This window comes from Ochotona curzoniae, unplaced genomic scaffold, assembly GCF_017591425.1.
Source record: "Ochotona curzoniae isolate NIBS_2020 unplaced genomic scaffold, NIBS_Ocur_1.0 contig_1014, whole genome shotgun sequence".
Classification (NCBI taxonomy): Eukaryota; Metazoa; Chordata; class Mammalia; order Lagomorpha; family Ochotonidae; genus Ochotona; species Ochotona curzoniae.
Window position 1 is genome coordinate 22,582,230 of NW_024464920.1, and position 20,719 is coordinate 22,602,948.

At 35.8% G+C, this 20,719-nt stretch overlaps 1 protein-coding gene across 3 annotated transcripts in view; it reads right to left on the minus strand.

Moving 5' to 3' along the window:
- The window catches only part of NAV3 (neuron navigator 3), a 317,473-nt gene that overhangs the window by 192,564 nt on the left and 104,190 nt on the right, over window positions 1–20,719 (minus strand). For all 3 annotated transcript variants that reach the window (XM_040981262.1, XM_040981256.1, XM_040981269.1), the window contains exons 4-5: window positions 14,678–14,750; window positions 11,855–12,038 (exon numbers count right to left, since the gene is read on the minus strand). In XM_040981262.1, coding sequence (XP_040837196.1) covers window positions 11,855–12,038; window positions 14,678–14,750 — 257 coding nt within the window. The remainder of the gene's footprint in view (window positions 1–11,854; window positions 12,039–14,677; window positions 14,751–20,719) is intronic.

Genomic DNA, 20,719 nt, shown 5'->3' on the forward strand with positions numbered 1-20,719 from the left:
TGCGCAAAGCATAAATGAGTCAGAAACAGCTTTTCTGTACACATGTTTCTTTTTAGTAGCTGGATGACTGAAGTACCATCCCAATTGCCTTTGACATAGGTTACAATGATAACTTATCTCATTAGTGAAACTTGGTATCAAAATGTTTAATAACCTCTGCCTTATCATAATTTCTGCAGACAGTTAATAAGACCACCTACATGGCCTGCTTTTGTGAGTCCTCAGGGCGTTAACTGAAGAGGGAGATGCCTCACTGAGAAATGACAACATCAAAGTGGGTCTTGTCCTTCTAGGAATGTCCAACTTTAAGAGAAGGGAAAACTCAGGAACGCAGGCTCTTATTTCTCACACAGTCTTACCATAAATTAGATTTTCCGGTAAGCTTTTACTTACACATAGAAGTAAAGACACTATTTTTTCCCATGGATTGTTTTCCACTTACAATTTCCAGCATGGAGTTAAGTTACATCTCAGTAAATTCAGAGCTCCATTTCAAAATTCCATTTTAATGCAGCTACCTTTAGAAACTTAAATCTTGAATACTTGTAGGAAAATTACTCCTGTTACACTAAAAATTCAAATTAACATGGGCAAAAATTACCCCACGTAGTTAACGATGAAATTATTTATGACTGCCGAAAACTGAGAAAGCTTTGCAGCCTGCACAAAATAAGATAGCAAATTTTTTCCAGTACATATGTTTGTGAACACAGCATTTTGTTATCACATTTAAAACTGTTAAACAAATCAATGTCTTTAAAATATGGGGTATATGAAAAAATATAGAGTCCTTATAACAGTCCATTCTCAATTTACTGAAATGCATAGGAAATCATCATCACAACCACTGTCACAGTATTAAGTGACTGCAAAGGTTTCTTTTGCATTGAGTTTTGGGCTGATGCGTGCTTCATAGCTAGCAGGAAGGCAAGTGTGACAGATAAATAGACAGAAGGCTAGACAGATGCTTACATCTTAGGAGACTGAAATGGCATTTAGGTAGGCAAAAGCAGCAGGGATGCTCTGGACCGACAGCACAAGCAATACAAAGAGGGAAATGTTATAAATGTGTTTCATAGCAAAGACACATCTTTGATGAATGATTAAACGTTCAGAAGCTGAAATATTTAAGTCCCCTAAATACAATTCCATATTCACCAGTCATGTTTTGCTTATAATTTGATTTTCCATGTTGATCTAACTACAGAAATATTGCAGTGTCCATATTAGGATTATGACCTTTTAGACAGGTGCATTCTACATGATTTTGGATGTACTGTTAATAGAAAAAATATTCATCTATACTCACTTCATAATGCTTGAAACTGCAAGCCAAATAATCAAGACTCTGAGAAAAGGGAGCCTCCTAAACAGTAAAGTCTAAATATATGTAACTAGATCCCAGTTTTTGGTGCTCAGCAAAAGGTAATCATAAGAGGTAAAAAGAGGACATCAAAATGTCTTGTGGTAAAAGGTATTCAATGAATAAATGACAAGTTAGATATCTTGAGTCACAGTTCTGTGATTATATATATACATATATATAATATATATATATTTCATATATATAATATATTTCAGATCTGATAGTTACAGGGGCTGGCACAGTGGCACAACAGACATTCAATATGGGCAACCACCAGCTCAAGTTCCAAGCTGCTCTACTTCGGATACAGCTCCCTGCTTGTGACCCGGGAAGCCTTCAGAGAATGGCACAAGTCCTTGGGCCCCTGTGTGAGAGATACAGGAAGAAGCTCCGAATGCTTGCTTTGAACTGCCTCAGCACCAACCATGGTGGCCATGGGGTGTAACCCAGTGGATGGAAGATCTCTGTCTTCCTTCTCTCTGTGAAAATCTGCTTTTCAAGTGAAAATAACTAAATCTTTATAAAAGCAGATAAAGCCACCAAACACTCTGCCCAGTATTGTTTCTTTCCAGACATGTATACCAGAAAGCATGTCTTCTGTTTTTTAAATTAACAGCCTAGTACATTAAATAAATTTATGCTCTCATTATTGCTTTGGAAACACAGAATATAGTTATGATGTTTTCCTTTTAATCCCTGGAAATTTAAACTCTGGTGTAATTGCTTTTCATTCTGTTAAGAGAAAAAGTTACCAGAACCAAATATGATACTGTTTTTGACTTCTGACATTGAAATACTTGTATTAACCCCTTTTCACTAATATGACTCTACTAAGATGTTTATACAGGATAATAAATGTCTACTTCAGGAAAAAGAAAGAGATGAGGAAAGAGGCCTGGTGACATCAATGGACATAAGACTTCAACAGATGTTGGAGAACAGGAAATAAATGGTAATGTTGGTGGAAAGCAAGGGAAGTCTTGTCACAGTACACGCATGCAAGAAGGTTCCTGTCCTCAGGAGTCAGAAGTGAAGTTATAACCTAAACTTTATACAGATGAAAGGTCTATAAGAAAGGGAAAAATTAAACACACGTATTTCAATCCCTATTTTTAACTGTCCAATGGCCAGATAATTTCATAAGCAAAGCATACAAGCCAGGAGCTTCTTTCTGGTCTCTCATGTGGGTGGCAAGGCTTTGGGCCATGCTTGACTGCTTTCCCAGGGCTCAAGCAGGGAGCTGGAAGGAAAGTGGAGCAACTGTGGCATGAACCAGTGCCCATATGGGATCCTGCGTGCACGCATGGCGATGACTTTAACCCCTAGGCCACTGTGCCAGACCCTATCTGGATTGTTATGTTTATCGGTGTTTATAATATTTATATCCTATTTTTAAATATAGTTTTTCCATGTTATTTGTATAAATGAATTCCCCAAACTCAAAACCAATGGAATGTTTGTTTAATAGCTGTTAAAATAGTCTGAATACTCAGGACATATTATTTTTCCTTCTTACTCAAGTCCATTGTGAAAGTTAATATTAGTTTCAATTTAAGCATAAAATAATAGATGGCTTTGGATATAGGCCTAACCTTATTTTATGAAACTTTAGGGAAATCAGTTCAAATAAAACAAGCAAACCTCTTTACCCTCATCTATTTTTTTCTGAGATTATTCAATTATTATAGCTCAGAATGCTTTTTATTTGAATACTTGGTTACTTGGCTTTGGGACTCTGCACCTGCATGGGAGACCAGGAAGAAGCTCCTGGCTCCTGGCTTCTGATTGGCTCAGCTCCAGCTGTTGCGGCCACTTGGGAAGTAAACCAGCAGATGGAAGAGCTTCTCTGTAAATTTGACTTTCCAATGAAAATAATTCAATCTAAAAAAAATCCAGATAACAGGCTTAGAAACTCTTAATGCATGGAGAACAAAGCAGAAATATTAACATTAGTGTTTCATAAACTAGGATGCCAAAAGATATTCTAAGTTGCGTGAAAAGAAATAAAAGTGTTCTTTCTTCCTATAGTGTTAAAAATCAACATATACAATAATGAAATAGAGCTGGATAAAATTATGTTTGTAGTACTCTTATAAAGACATATCAATATTTAAATTTCATTTTAATTGACAAATGAGATTGCATTTAATTACAATATTTACCCATAACTACATAGACAGATGAGTGTATATATAGTTTCTTTTTCCCGTCTTCTATTGAACAGATTCCGGACAAGTCACAGCAGCTACTCCATCAAAATAGCTCTCATCATCAAAGTCTCCAGCACAAAACCATGCCCGCTCTCAGTATGGAATCCTGATGTACCACATTTAATGCAATTAAAGTTTGGCAGATGATGGTGAGAAGCACAAATTCTGTAGTTAGATCACTAGGATTCAATTTATAGATTAGTCTCCATGAAAATATTTTTGAGATTTAATTGGCCTTTCCCCCTTGCATCCCCATTTTTAGTTGCCTCATCTGAAAAGTAGTATTAGTATCTGCTTCATACTTTTGTTATGAGGACTTAGAGACTAAACACGTATATAAGTTATTTTGAATGCTAACAAGAACACAACAGGGGTTATATATAAATTCATTATTATTTATGTTGACTTCTTTTGGTGTTCCGTAACAAGTCTTTCTGTCTCTCTGTTCTCTAAACATTGGTGGCTCCTGGCCCAGTGCCTGACGCTTCCCTTCATCCATACAAAGACTGCCTTTACCATGTCTATCCTCATAGTTTATTGTAATGTTGCTACACTACATACTCCGTCAACCTAATCTTTATCTGATGGCCCCATTGATGTGCTTTTATCAACAGCCTCTTCAATAATTTCCATGAGATATAACTCCCAGCCATTTCAAAACTGAGTCATCAATTAATATCCTGGGGATGGCACTGTGGTGTGTCAAGCCAAGCCTCTCACTGTGGCGCTGGCAGCCTATAAGGGCATTAGTTGCTCTATCGAAATTCCAGTTCCTTGCTAATGCACTTAAGGAAAGCACCAGCAGATTGCTTGGGTGCTTGGGTACCTGAACCCATGTGGGAGTTCCAGATGAAGCTCCTGACTGCTGACTCTGGACTGGTACAGCTCTGACCCCTTGTTGCCATTTGTGAAGTGAACCAGCAGGTGGAAGTTTCTCTCTTTTGCCTTCTCTCTCATTGCATAAATAAGTGCATAAAAGTTAATATCTTACCTTCCCCCAATCAAACCTGCTCCTCATATAGTCTATTTCAATAAATGGAAACAACCAGCAGCTAGTAATAGCAATGTTAGTCTCCTGTTTCCCAATTCCACTGCAAGTTTGCTTATTCTGTTGATACAATCTTTAAATAACATTTGTACTTCAGCTTCTTCTCTTCACTCTGACTTCAGTAGCACAAGTTTTCTTTTTCTTTGTTTTTATCACTTTCCACGATACATTTTTGCAGATATAGGGATTCCCTCTTCCTCATCCTCCCCTTTCTCTCTCCAAATTTTCCCTTCCACCATACCCCCATATTATTACCATAGTATAGTCCTTTAGTAACAGTTACAAGTTTAACATTTTGCTATTTAAGTACAAGATTATCATCCTGCTATTTACGGTATACACAAAGAAAATCTAGTATCATTTTGTCAAGACATACTGAACCATTCCATTGTGAGTCTTCCTGTTATTAGGGTGTAGTGATGCCTACTGAGACATATCTTTACTTCCTGATGTGCTAGTCTTCAGTATACAGTTCATCAATGAGAATATATGCATGCACTGGCTTTTCTTCATGACTCTGTGACGTCACTCTTTTTCTTGCCACATTCTCCTCTCAACCACAGCAGCTAGACTGACCCCTCACTTACATCCCTATTTTTGTCCCTCCCCAGATTACAGAGTAACCTCTCAGCTCTCCAGGGGGAAAAAGCTAAGTCTTTACAGTGGCACTAAGCCCACACTAATATTTTACTTTTCTTTCTCAGAATTATACCCTATGTTCATTCTACCTCCATTCCTCAGATCTGGGCCAACTGTTCTTGAAATAAATAAAAGAGGCGCCTCATTCAAATCCTAAACAGTTATTTCTCTGTCCGCCTGAAACACTCTAAAGCAAAATAATAACACAGTTCTCCTACAAGTGAAGACTTTCCTTGGTATGATACTTAAATTTGCAAATACATGGCTTCTGGGGGCAAGCTTTAGGGATACCACTTAAGATGCTTCTAGGGATATCACTATCCTATGATTCCTATGATAGAGTGCCTAGGGCCAAATACCAACTTCATCTGAAATTCCAGATTCCTACAAATGTGTACTCCGGCAGGTATCAAAGATGCTGCAAGTTATCTGAGCAATTGTCACCCACATAGGAAACCTGGACTTAGTTCTCAGATTCCAGCCTTGGCTAAATCAAAGCTAGCTGTTGTGGGCATTTGATGACTAATCCAGCAGATGACAGCACCCTCTTTCAACTGTTCAAACACATTATTATTATTATTATTATTTTTATTATTATTAATGCAATGCACCTTGGCGCCAGTACTGTGGCACAGCAAGCTATGCCTCTGCTTGCCATGCCAGCATCCCATATTGGTGCCAGTTCAAATCCTGGCTATTTAACTTCCAACGCAGCTTCCTGCTAACAGGTCTGGGAAAGTAGCAGAGGACGGTTCAAGCCCTTGGGCCTTGAACTCACATGGGAGACCCAGAAAAAGATCTTGGCTAGAAAATTCAGACCAGCTCAGCTCTGGCCATGGTGATCATCTGGGAGTGAAGCAGTGAATAGTGGATCACTTTTTCTCTTTCTCTCCTTCTGTCTGTGACTCTGACTTTCAAATTTAAAAATCAGTAAATATTTTTTTAAAAGTGCAAGACACCTTTACACTTGCTTTCCCCTTTTCTCATTCATTTTTCTATGTCATCAACTGGCAAAAATTTGCATGTATTTTATTTTCCATTATGCTTTCGTTATCTTCCATGGTCAGAATGAGAGCCTCAAGAAAGTTTTTGTCCACTTCAATTCATGAATAAGCTTCCTAGATTTTGCAAAGCAAAAGCAGACTATTTTTTTTTCCCCTGCAGATGGTTCAGGACATACTGCTTAAGAAATATTCATTGTGTCAATTAAAAAGGCACTAGTTAGATAAGGCTGTACAAAAGACACTGATCAAAAAGTTTAATAAAAACTATTGGTGAAAGTTTTATTTATTCCTATGAGAACAGAAAAAGCCAAAATAATTAAAGGAGTTTACTTTTGCATAATTAGACTAGACATGGAAAATTTTACATTACTTGGCTATGGATTTTGATCACACAAATATTACTAGTTCAGATTATTACTTTATATTTAATAAAATTTGGACTAGGCAACCATGATTACACTATTTGTGAAAAGGATGAATCCCAGCTTTCATTTATTATTCTACTAGAATCAATATGTTTAATATATATGGTGATACATTATACTGAAAATACCTGATTTTGGTATCTGTTACATTTTGTTGATGTGTTTAATTATAGATTTATACATAAATCATTTCATGTTTGCTCCCTAATATCATTACAATGATATAACCATCATTTCTATATCAGAAGTAAGAAAACTTGTATTTTAGCAGTACTCCACTGGGAATTGGCAGCCAGGATTAAAATCCTTGTTTCCCCTAGACCTACATAAACAGAATCATGTATATATATTCATACATTCATAAGAAGTACCAGTGGTTGGTAAGCTTTTTAGACAGTAGACTAAAAACATAGGACATAATCAGAGTGTGTACATACATATGTTTGCACACACTCTTTCAATGCTATACCAGCTTTTTGGTTTCCAAATTCTGCCAGTTTAAGGATAATTTCATTCTCTTCAATTATTTCCCCCAAACAACAAAAAAGTTCCTGCTTTCTCATAACGATTCATAAATGTCCTTCTTCCTTTTTGTTTCGTTTAAAGTTTAATTGATTCACTGACTTTAAAAAGAGCACACTAGAGGCCACAACACAGAACTGAGTCAAGGAACTAATTGAAGCCAGGTTCATGAGGTCTTAAATTACCAAAGCCTTCCTGTCATCTTAAATTAAACTTCCTTATATACTTTTTAAGATTTATAACCCCAGGCTGATGCTGTAAAACGTCCCAGTTTTGAGTGAATCCCCCAGAAGGAAATGATATTTCCTGGAAAAGAAACCCTGGAAGGCAACTGTCCTCAACGGGAAGAGGGATCCAAGAGCAATGTGTGTGGTGGGGTCATGGAACCTTGGGGAGGGCCTTGCAAAGACAACAGTATCTCCGAGAATAGTTCCCAAGGATATGGCAGTTTTACTTGTGAGTCCTCCAGGAACAAGGTCATCTAAACTGAAAGAGGACACATTCTTCACTTGCTCCTACAAAATGAAAAACAGAAGAGCGAAGGATCATCCCCAGAGATCAAGTCTCCCCAGGCCCCAAGAGAACTCCTTTTTAGATTCAGAAACGTTTATCAAAACCATTGCCTTTCATTTCCATATCATCCATGCAATCCCTGACTTTCCCTTCCACACTCAGTTTTATCTTTATAACTACAAAACATACAACTGAAATATCTGTCCTTGTGATTTCATGGACACTTTTTGCAAGTTGGGAAAAGTAACCTACTATATAATGAAAGAATGAAAGGTCACTCAATATCCTGGGAAAAAAATCAGGCTAAAGGCATGTCTTTTAAGAAAAACTACAAATAACTACATGTTATTTGTAAACATATATGTTATCCTAACATCTCAATGCTAATCAGTATAGAAGAAATAGTTTCCATTTTATCATTATTTTTCTCTCCAACATTTTGCCAGTTATTCTCAGGTGTGTCAGTGGGTGTTATTAGCTGATTTCACATGCTATGTATGCTATACAATTTCAGGGAAATTAAACTTCTTCCTACCTCTTATGTAAACTGAGATTCTAACCGATTACTGCAAATGAGAAAAAGTATGATGAAGAAATATCCTAAATGACAGATACATTTACTGGTGGAGATGAGCTTTCTGAATCTGAAAATTAAAGGACTCAAGTTTGCCTGGCTTTCAAGTGTAAGAGAAAGGATTTTCTCCATTTTCAAAGCAATAATTACAAAAAATAACTATGACTCCAACACTTAAACTAAATTTTGCCACCTTATATGTAAGTATTTCTCACATTTCCCCACCTGTCTGGTCTTTAATATATCTTTTTCAAATAAAAATGAAACAAGAAAAATAGAAAGAAATGATCTTATTTTTATATTAAACAAATGTAAATGGGCCACTTTGTAATTAATGCAATGAGATGCTTAAGCCTTACCCAGGTTAGGTTTACCCAAGATCTCAACAAGATAAAACCTAATACATTTTATTAAATATATTCAAAGCTTAAAGATTGAATAAATGATTAAACAGGTCTTCATAATTCCAAATATAATCAAATATTTCCCATCATGGATATAAGAAATTTAGAATAAGCTTCATATTTATTCTGCTCCTACTATTATATTAAAGTAGATAAGTTGATGGAAGCAAAAATTTCAATTCTAATTGTAAAACTGATCAATGAATATCAAAAAAGGCTTTCCTTAAACACCAGTTATTAAAACGACTTAGAAACAAGGTCATTTTAACTTCAATTCAGAACCACAGTATTTTTCCTCTTGTAACATTTAATTATTCTGACAAGATAGGAGAAATTCTTTATTAATATTATCCAATAAAAATGATGGGTAATCTGGATATTTTAATAACACTTTTGTGTCAAATTACTTTAGGCCTGAGTGCTTTTTTAACAGTCTGTAATTAATACAACATAAAGAAGTCACAGCATGCTGTATTAGCTCAAAATTAGACAATGAAGCACAATTCCTAAGGTGGGAAGTAAACCTGGATTGGTTAGACCACTTTTTGGCTTTTCAACAGGAAAGTAACAAGTATCTGCATGTACATTATTGTATAGATACCCTGCTAATAATATCATGAGATTGGAGCCATTTCAAAAAAACAAACAAAACAAACCAACAACACACACAAAAAAAAAAAAGAGAAAGAAAAAGAAAAGGAAACTGGAGCTAGCATTGTACAGTAGGTAGATCTGTAGCCTGCAGCACTGGTATTCCAACTCGTGTCTGTGCTGCTCCATGTTAGATCCAGCTTCTTGCTAAGGTCCTGCACAAAGCAGCAGGAAAAGGTCCATGTACTTGGGCCCCTGTCACCCAAGTGGAAGACATGGAAGGAGCTTTTGGACCCCAGATGCTGGATTTGGCCAGGCCCAGGCTAGGTATTACAGCCATCAGGGCACAAGGCAGAGCAGAGAAGATCTGTGTGTGTGTGTGTCTGTCTGTCCTTTTGCTTATCTCTCTCTTGGCTCTTCTTCTCTCCATTCTTTCTTTGTAGCTTTGTAAATAAATAAGTAAAGTTTATTCTTTAAAGATTTATGTATTATTTTTTTTTGGAAAGACATATCAGATCAAGTTCAATATACCAAATCTACATCAACAAAAATATTGATGTCCTAAAAATAACGCCTGAAAGATAATAAAATGTAACATTCTTCAAAACACATAACACATTCTTTGTAAACTAAGACTTTAAATTCCTCTTCCTTGAGGTCAAAAATACTACATTTAAGTAAAGCAAGTACTCTGTAAATATTTATTAAATTATCAATTCAAAATTAACCAGATTCAGTTTACCAGAAGAAAAGCTAAGGAAAAGTTACTTTAGTTTTAAAGATGCCACGGAAGAGAATACTTGTCATAACTTTGCATTGAAAACAATAACACAATCTTACCCAGTTGGCATAAAAATCATGGCTATTTTCTATTGCTTTGCATAAACTGTAGAAAAACAGTCTAGGTCCAAAACATCTCTGTGGACTCAACGAGATGTCTGGGCAAATACACATATCTTCAAACAGTCATCACTACTGACAAATTATAGGCAAGATATTCCACAAGGAAGATGCCAAAACTGAGACAGGTAAGGCACTAACAAAGGATATTTGTTACAATTCCAGAGTCAATTTGCTTTGTGCAGAATCACTTATTTTCTTCAGCTAGTATTTTTACTTACTGTACTTTGAATTGCTTAAGCTAAATCTAGGAAACATTATTTCTGAGAACTTTCAAAATCAAAATTTCTTTATATCAATGATACATGCATATTCTCAACAACATTTAAACATTTTCTGTTTCTTTTTCATTATTAAGCAAATCAAATAAACTTTCATTGTAGACACTTTTGCCATGACTTTGATTCCTGTATTATTTTCTTTCCTCTCACAAAAATCTGCAAGGAGCTTAAAGAACTGAAGACTATGTACATTACTGAATAAAGAAAAGCATCCTGCATCACCACACTGACTTCATACAACATGGCTTATTTTTGGTAAAACCATGATTATTTTTGGCATTTTAGGATCCACTGATAAATGAAAACAGAATCTGCCAAAGTGCATTGAATTTAAATGGCTATATACAGAAGTAAACATTGCTTAATGTGAAGTGAAAATGAAGGCTTCTATGAGAGTTGACTGTGAGGTTGAAGATGGTTTCTCAAGAGTGGAACAACTTTAAGTTCTGAATAGGTGGAAGTGGTTGATTAATGAACTTGGGAATTTTATTCTCTGAGTCAATGTTAATTACCAAAAACAAGCTCAAGATAAAATGAGTGTTGTTAGGTTTCACACTGGGATTCCAGTATGGAAACATTACTTACATTTGTTCTGTATGTGGTTATATTTTAAAATATGATGCAGACCATTTCTACATTTCTTGCCTCAACCTTTTTCTTGAAAGAAGAAACATTCGCTGTATGTAGCCAGGTTACCCCTCTGATTCTAAACTGTGAATAATGAAACTAATTATTCACTATAACTCCCTTATTACACATTTCTTACTGGTCCTTCTTCTTAGGTTGAACACTGACTCACAGTATCCCAAGCTAGATAACAACAATAATTGAAGAGGGAAGGAAATTGCCATAATTTGGGAGTTTTTTTATCCCAGGGTGTGACTACATGTACCAAAAGGCTCAAACCAAATATTTAGAGTACTCATAGCCACTTACAAATACATACACATACAATCTCATATAAAAAATACAGTATTTTTTCATACACTAATACTATGGCAAGCAAAACTAGAATTTTTATACCAATTTTACCAATTAACAAGTACCAATAAACAACACATACAGGAGAATAGGATTCCATTAGACATTCCAAATACTAACGTAATTTATAGAAAGAAGGAGTCGTGCCAACTTACACCAAACACATTTCATACACTATAATAGAAAAAATAATATTCAAGAGACAGACAGATATTTCACTCAGAAGATGACAGATGCATCTGGTCCAAGCAAAAGAAAGTGGGTTTAACTGTAGTACATTAGTCAGATAATCACATCACCCTGATAAAACAAGTGTGGATTTTCAAACTCACAAGGGATAATTAGTTAAGAACAAGTTACATTTTAATCAAGCAAGTCCCTGCTTCCTTTTCTTACCTGGACTGCATATCTTGCTGAGTTTTGGCCTGACTGGTTTCCGACTGAGCAGAGGAGGGAGCAACTCGCTGCTGAAGTTCCACCAGGGACTGGTAGTACTGCTGTTGATGATGTTGCTGCTGTTTGTAACGAGACAAACTAAAAAACAGCCCAAGAATGGCTTTCAAGTTTCCATTTCTTATTTCTGTATCAAATGGAAAAATATAAAACAATATCATCTAAACTGAATGTTTTTTCTATTGCACATAAAAGTCTAGGTGCAATTCTCTTGACCTAAATCTATGAAGACAGAAATACAACTTGATTTGCCAAGTAACATACTTAAACAGATATGAATTTCTGAAACATGCAATATTTGCTAAGAAATTGGAATTCCAGTGAGAAAAGGAAGGGATGGAAAATGAAGTCAGCTCATTCTAGAGATGCTCTTGGCTGAGCATGGATTTCCTATTCTTCTATAGTTAGCTGCTTCTAGGAAATGCATCAGTGTTTTCTCCTGTGTTATTTGACAACACTCTGCTTCCCTCCCAAAGCACACACAGCTGCTACCAAGATAGCAGTGGCTATGGACCAAGAGAGCTACCTCAATGTCGATTATCCTGTATTTATAAACCCTGAGGGTACAGGTGCACCTGATTAAAAACAACTGGATGTACACCAGCCACCATTTCCCTAAATGATACAACAAACACATTAATATACATATGCATGTATCTTCCAAATACACGTGTCTATATGTTCAAGAATATATGAATATCCACATCTTCCCAAAAACAGACTACAACATAACAATTTTCAGTGATCCAATTATTTACTTTTAGTTCATGCTATATAACAATGTGCAGTCACGATCAGGCAAGATGAGGTTCGATAACACAACTGAGTCAACAGAAGCAGAAATTCTAGCTCTGATCAACAGGGCTGCTGGGGCAAGTTCTTTTGGTATAGAATGAAAAGAACTAAATCCACAAAACTAGGCTGCAAGTAGGCCTAACTTTTTCACTTATAGCTATAGTTTAAGAGTCAGGGAAATACAAAGAAGGAAACTTTGAAGCCAGGCTATATAACCTAGAATCTATTTGAAATAAAACTTGCCATTTTCAATATATACATGCTCATCTGGGGTTGAGATTTTATATCCCCTTTTAGAATTTAGGAAGATTAGCAAATTATTTGGATTTACAAGCTGTTTTTTTTTCATATCTCCTAAACCATAAAATGAATATTTCATGCAAAGGAACTTATAAGTCATTATCTTTTCCCCCAGACATCTCTCAGAGTTTCCATAATATGGAAAAGTTGGCTTGATTAATAAAAGAAAGCATTAATTTTCTCCTGAAAATCTGAGCAATGCTTTAAATAGAAGTTTTCAAAATCTGGGGAATTTTCACATGTTTGTTTAACTCAGAGACTCACTTCTGAGTAGTTACATACTTACCAGATAAATAAAAATCAATAGGCATATTAATAAAGGTTCTGATATAAAAAAAGACATATGTTAAACAAATGGAAGCATTTCTACCTTAGCATTAGCCATTCAAAAAGGAAAAGATTAGCCCAGGGGATTTTATTCTGAATAACAAAATCACCAGTTAAAATTAACCCTAAGTTATTTTCTGCCACTAAGAATATAATCTAACTATGTATCATAGCATATAAATATAAATGAAATCTAAAATTAAGGTAAGTTTTAACACAGAGGAAAAATGGAGAAGAGTAAATAGTTCCTAATGTGCAGAATTTCTGTTTTTTTTCCCAATTATCAAAAAATGTTAAAATCTTAAAAATAGCATAAGTAATGTTAAAGACATAAGGGGCTTTTACAAACAAGTTCATTGTACTAAAATGCAGATTTTGCCACATATTTAATGATATCCAATAGCATTTTCAGATATTTATTGAACAGTAATATCTGAATAATAGATGTTACTGAAACAGGATCCAAAGGATTTGTCATTTCATAATTTTAGCAATTTTTATGAACATTACTTGAAAATTTGCTGACCATTTTATTACAGAATGAGAAGTTGTACCATTAATCTTCTGAATAGGCACAAAGCTTTTTATGATAGTTTAGTAAATTTAATATTTAACAAGGAAAACTGCACAGACAGATGGGATGGAAGGAAGGAAGGACGGGTGAGCAGAATCACAGATGACAAACGACAGTACAAAGAATCAAAAACACCACTTAGTAGTCTTAAATAGATCAAAGTACGCCTAACATGCCATGAGTTCTTGTGAACTTTCACTGTCCTTCGATTATAGAAGAAAATGAGGTGCAAAAAAGGCAAAAATGAGTTAAATCTTTATCTATTTTGCTACATTTTCATTTTAGAGATGGTATTTTTAATATTTGATTACTTTAAAAGCTTTACCTAATGTTCTTAACATGACTGGTGTTGTTTCAAAGCTAATGGTAATTTATTTAAGGTTATCAGATTTGGAAAATCACTACTCAGTTAAAGAAATTTTCTGGGTAACATTGGAGCATTAGACTGTTTTACTTGTATTTTTGTATATCTATCATCCTCCACTATTGAGTCAGCTACGTACCTACTTAAAAATCTAAAAAAGAAAACACAGTAGTAGTAACAAAAAAGTTTTACCGATTCCTGCCCCTTTCAAATCCTGTCAAGCAAAATTTAAAAAGAATAAAAGCAAAAACAAACCTTAAAAATAAGATCATACATTAATAATCATTTTGTTCCCAATACCAAATTCCTTTATTTCATTAAGGTGCCATATATTCTGACATCACTTTTTTCACATTATGAAAGTCTTTTAAATATTAATGCAAATTATGGCAATGATACTTCTTACCTTCAGCAGACAAACCTTGGACATTCACTCCTCTGGCTGCTAAAAAACTAAGGCAGGCATCAACATTCTCAATCTGGAACATGAAAATCAGTGAAAAAAGCAATTTAGAGGATTTAAAAAAAATACACAAGTCAGATGAAACTAGAAAGAAAGATAAAGAATGAATACTTCGCATTCATTTCATACTAGAGATCTTTACCAGAGTTTAACTAGAATTATTTTGGCTAATTACAGAACAGAGATAAAGCTCTCATTGTCCATTTTAGTACTTAGAAACAATTCATAAAGGCCTGATTAAGAAGGGCATTCTTGCAGATTAGCTGCCCACCTACTTAACATAAAACTGGATTTTGTGCTTTTCAAAGAAATCTCAATAGAAGCATCCACACAAGCTGACTGCTGTGTGCGTAAACCTTAGCAAGTTAGGATGTGGGTAAAGGAGACAGAATCAGTAACAATGGTTAAGAATGTTTTAAGCATATATGATGGACAAAGGATGAAACAATATTTAAAAAGTAGACTTTCATTTTAAACCATACTAAAACTATTTTTAAAACTGTCCCTTTCCTCCACCCCCGATCTAATGTGGATATTGCCTTTGCCTTTTGGAAAGAGCCATGCCAATGGTCCTTGTGTGATTACTACGTAGGAGGCAAACATCATGCAGAGTAACTTAAGTAAAAATTTGGTCTCAGTGTTGCTCATAGTGTTACACAGTAGTTACTCAGCAAGGACTTTGATCAGAATCTTTTAAAGAGGACCAAAAATGTTCTAGTTCTAAGTCATCTCCTATGTTTTTTTTTTTTTTGGCATTCTATAAATCTTGGAAGTCCTAAAGTAAATAAGAGATTTTTAAGTTAAAAACTTGGCAAGATATTCATTTCTGTCTTGTTAAATTGCTATCAAACGTTGGGCATGAAAACATTCATAGCTCTGCCAATCTCTGGCTTAGTTTTATAAGGTCAAAATGCTACTTAGGAAAAAAAATGTTCAAGAATCTGTGCTTATAAAATGGACAGACTGTTTACATTCCTTTTAAAACGTAATTTTGTGCAAAAAAATATATAGTAGTTGCATCCAAGGAGATGTTCTTTTATTTAAAATTGTCGAAGCCAAGGCATACATTTACTTTGAAGGAAAAAAAATGGTTTAATATCACTTCAAAATAAGTTTCACTAAAATTATCCTGCCTAAAAATAAGAATAATGCTAGATATATTTAATATAACATGAATCAAATGAAACTTGTTTTTCTAATTGATAATCTTAATATCCTATGAGACAGCAGGGTATTCTGTCATATGCATCCAAGGTGTTTTTGTCTATTTTTAATTGATTTATTTGAAAAGCAGGGAGACAAAGAGTGAGGAAGAGAACAGAGAGAAGTTCTCTGTTGACTGGTTGACTTTCTAAATGGCCACTTTAGATATGGTCAAGTCAGATTGAAGGGAGCCAGGAACTCCATCTGGGTCTCTCACATGTGTGGAAGGAGCCCAAGTTCTTGGGGCATCTTGTGCTGCTTTCCAAGGCACACAGCAGGGAACTGTACTGGAGCTAGAACAATAGGGACTTTGAGCAGCTGTTCTGATAGGGGATTTGTATCACGAATGGCAGCTTAACACAGGTGCATAAATAGGTTTCTTTCTGGGCAGTTAAAAAGGAGGGAGGTGTATGGGGAGAGAAAAAGAAAAAAAGGGGGAGGTGTAACAGACATTCACCTCAGTCAAGACATGCTTGAATTTTCTAGATCCTTCTAATGTAGACCCGGGAACAACGATGGCTCAAATACCTGAGGTCCTACCACCCTCAGGGAAACCCATGATTGTGGCCTGGCTACCAGCTTCCACTCCAGCCACAGCCCAGTCACTGCAGCATTTGTGGAGTTAATCAGTGGAGAGCTGGGCGGAGCTCACCTCTTCACACTTCCCCTCTCCTTTTCCATCATCCTCTCCCTTCTCTCTCACTCCCCACCCCCTTCTTTCCTTCCCTCTTCCTCCCTTTTCCACTCCCTCTCCTTTCTCTTTCTTAAATAAATATGTTTAGTTTAAAAAAATAAAAATATACTGAAATTAAAAATAAATATTGTGACCTTATTATTAAGAAAGGCAACTAAACTCAGTAATTTACATGATTAAAATACTAATCTTGATACTATAAATTTCATACCAATTATGGAATTTTTATTAAAAAGTTTTCTGTTTCAAATATGTAATTTACTATGAGATATTAATGGCATATTTCAACCTAAATTTTAGTAAATATATTAAATTCACTAAAATTTAGTTATAGGAACATATTAAGTCATGAGAAGATCCTGAAAATGCTATTAAGTAGGACCTATAATTAAATATATAAGATAGCTGTTTTAGTATTCATGTTTTTTTAAATATTTTTATTGGAAAGGCAGATTTATGGAGAGATAGCGAGAAAAATCTTCCATCCTCTGGTTCATTCCCTACGTGGCTGCAATGGCCAGAGCTGAGCCAATCAAAAGCCAGGAGCTTCTTCCTGGTCTGCAACATGGGTACAGGGTTTGAGTCAACCTCTACGGCTTTCCCAGGCCACAGCATAGAGCTGAATGGGAAGTGGGGCAGCCAGGACATAAGCTGGCGCCCAGGTGGGATTCCAGCACATACACATGACAATTCCTCAAAATTAATTTTGGCCCCAAAAATGTATCTTTTATTTGAATCTTCAGGGACATTTGGGAGAACTTTATTATATGCACATCTCTCTGACAGCTGCCAAAATGTAGTTGCAGGAAGGCTCTTTTGTATTTCACTCTCTAGGCCCTCCACAAGCCTACAGTACGAGCGCCTTAGATGATCAAGAAACAAGTGCTGTGGGAACACTTGAATTAGAGCAAAGTTGAAATAATGTTTCTATGCCTGAAGCACTAAAATAAAAAGAAATGCTTAAACCATAATTTAAAATATGATTACTACCGAAACCCAACATCATCTACTGAATACGGACTCCACATATTGACTTACTTTTCAGCAACTTAAGGTTCATGTTTCCTACATTTATTGCGCTCACATTCAAAGTACCTTATTTCCACACCTGTAAGCTACTGTCTAGGTTGCCTTACACCTAGGCAAGTGATACACCGCTGTGAGATAAGCAGCTGACGCCTGGTGGGCAGTCTGGGCCTAGTTAATGCCAAATCTTTGCTAACCATACAAGTGTGCCAGCATAATTGCCTACTCTTCATTTTTTTCAAGATTTATTTTATGTTCATTGCAAAATCAGATATACAGAGAGGGGTAGAGGCAGAGAGAAAGATCTTCCATCTGATGATTCACTCCCTAAGTGGCTGCAATGGCCAGGGCTGAGCCGATACGAAGCCAGGAGCAGGAGTCTCCTCCAGGTCTTCCACATGCGTGCAGGTCCCAAGGTTTTGGACTGTCCTCCACTGCTTTTCCAGGCCAGAAGCAGGAAGCTGGATGGGAAGCTGGGCCACCAGGACATGAACCAACACCCATATTGGATCCTGCGCGGGCAAGGTGAGGACTTTAGCCACTAGGCTATTGCATAGCCCCCTTTTTAAAAAGCTATCTGAGGAAGACAGGGACTGCTAGGCCAGGCATACTGCATTGTCATCTAGCAGAAGTGGGGAGTGCTTCAGAACACCTGATAAGGGGGTCTGAGGACGAGTTAGAGTGGAGACCACTGAGGGCTTGTTTGACAGGTGAGAAGTGACTTCTGAAAACACATAAATTTCTGATTATTTAATTTTGTACATTAGTCTTGACCCTTATGAACCTGCTAGATAACAGCATGTCTAGTTGCTAAGTCACACATTGGGTTTCAAAGGAGGACAAGAAGAATTGATATTATCTTCATTTAGGAAAACGCAAGAAAGTCAGTGATAGCTTCATATCTTTAAAGTTTTTAAACTTATTAAAAATATGGGGTCAAAATGTGGTCCCATAATATTAAATATAATTTTAATGAGACTATCTATATTTTTATTCATTTTAGTGTGTCATAAACTATTCTTATTTAAATGTTCTGTATTTTACTAGCACAGACATTTATCAAACTGATGAACTTTAAATTGCATTTCTTGGAAACAACTCTTTACTTCTCTTTCTTTTCTTTTCTTTTCTTTTTTTTTTTTTTAGCCAAAAAACTGGTGTACCTTCTCTTTGAAAAATAACTAGAGGCATCTTTTACAGCATTAGCAACTTTATGCCTTGCATATTTCCAGGCTTGTTTTCCTACTTTACTTATAGGTATTCAGTAGAAATTACACTTAGATAGAAAATGCCTGGATATGATTAATATTATCCTTACAGCTTGTGATTAAGTCTAAACCATGACACAGCAGTTGACACTGAGTGACTGATTTATTCAGCAACTCCTCACTGTTTACTACTGGCAGAGAGCTATGCTAGATAGTGAAGGAATACAAAATGAATTAAAAGGTCTTTGTCTTACGAGCTTGTAAACTAGCTGAGTAGACAGAAAATATCCATAAACTGCCCAAAAACAACATTTCATATGTTAAGTTTTAGAAAAGAATTCTAAGCAACACTACATGGTACCAAAGAGAATGGAGTCGCAGTCCACTGCAGTCCTGGGAGTGGATTTGCAGATTTGAAAGTCAGACGTTCTTAACAGATAAGCATCACAGGAGGAAGCAGGCCATGTCAGTGAGAGCATGGGACACATGGGCTATATCATATCAGTCCTTCCTTTCTGAGGAACTCCAAAACTACTACAATGCAAATAGGCTAAGCAACAGCTAGGAACAGTAACTTTCTACAGAAGCAATGCATCCTGCCTAGGACATGTCTAAAGCACTAGATATGTATGTATTACTGCTATGAATCATACATAGAAAATGACTAGAAAAACACAGGACAAGCTGAACTTTGGCTGTCTCTGGAAGGAGAATTCTTTTGTGACTTGTGCTATTTCTGATTAACTATGCTTTCCATTTTTCATGATAAATCTCTAATGCTGGTGTCATGATGTAAATTAAATAAATAGATTAGAACCAAAAATGCAGATTAGTTGTCTCTGAACAAATTCTCAAACTAGAATAGACTTTAAGTAATTATATACATTTTAGCCAAGGGATTTTTTTTAAAGCGAGAAAAACATATGAAAAAGTAAACTATACAAATCTTTTGCATAAAAATTCACATAATGTCTATTTCATTCATTCATGTAACCATTTATTTGTTCACCTTAAGCCTACCCAAGTCATAAAAATGCATATGGCTTTTTAAAAGTAAAAGATAATTAAAATCTGATGCAATGAATGTTCCCAACAGAAAGACAGACTGCACAGAAAAGTGTAAAAAAAGAGCTATTCCTTTTTCAACCTGTATTTATGTATTTGAAATGAAAAAGACAGACAGAAATCTTTCCTTTGTCGGTTGATCCTCCCCAGATACAAGCAGCAACAAGAGCTGGGCCAGAAATGCGAACTGAGTTTACCCCACATATTACAGTGACACAGCTACCTTCAGCATCTTCACCTGCTGCCTTCTAGACAGAGCATTAGCAAGAAGCTGGAACTGGGAATCCTCAAACACAGGCACCCCCCAAATGGGATCAAAACTTCTCCAAGCAGCATCTTTCCTCTTTTTTGCTTTTAAGATTTATTTTTATTTGAAAGGCAGGCTTATAAAAAAAGATAAAGGGGAAGAGAAAGATTATCCATCCACTGGTTCACTTCCCAAAAGTCTACAGCAGCAATAGATAAGTATAGTGGCCCAAAGACATGCGCCATGTTTCACTTCTCTCCCAAGCCCATTAGCAGGGATCTGGGTCAGAGGAGGAGCAGCCAGGAATTGAATAAGTGTCCATATGGGATTCAGGCCTTGCAGGTGGAGGCTTAGCCTACCACACCAGGGAGACACTCCTTGCTTCAGTAGCATTTTAACAAGTATACCAAACACCTGGCCCTGACAAGAGTTTGTTCTTGATAGGATGACAACAGGACAACAAAATTAATTAGTAACCAAGATTGAGCTAATATATTGCAAAGATACTTTTTTAATGAAGTTTTCATTACAATAACAGTTTT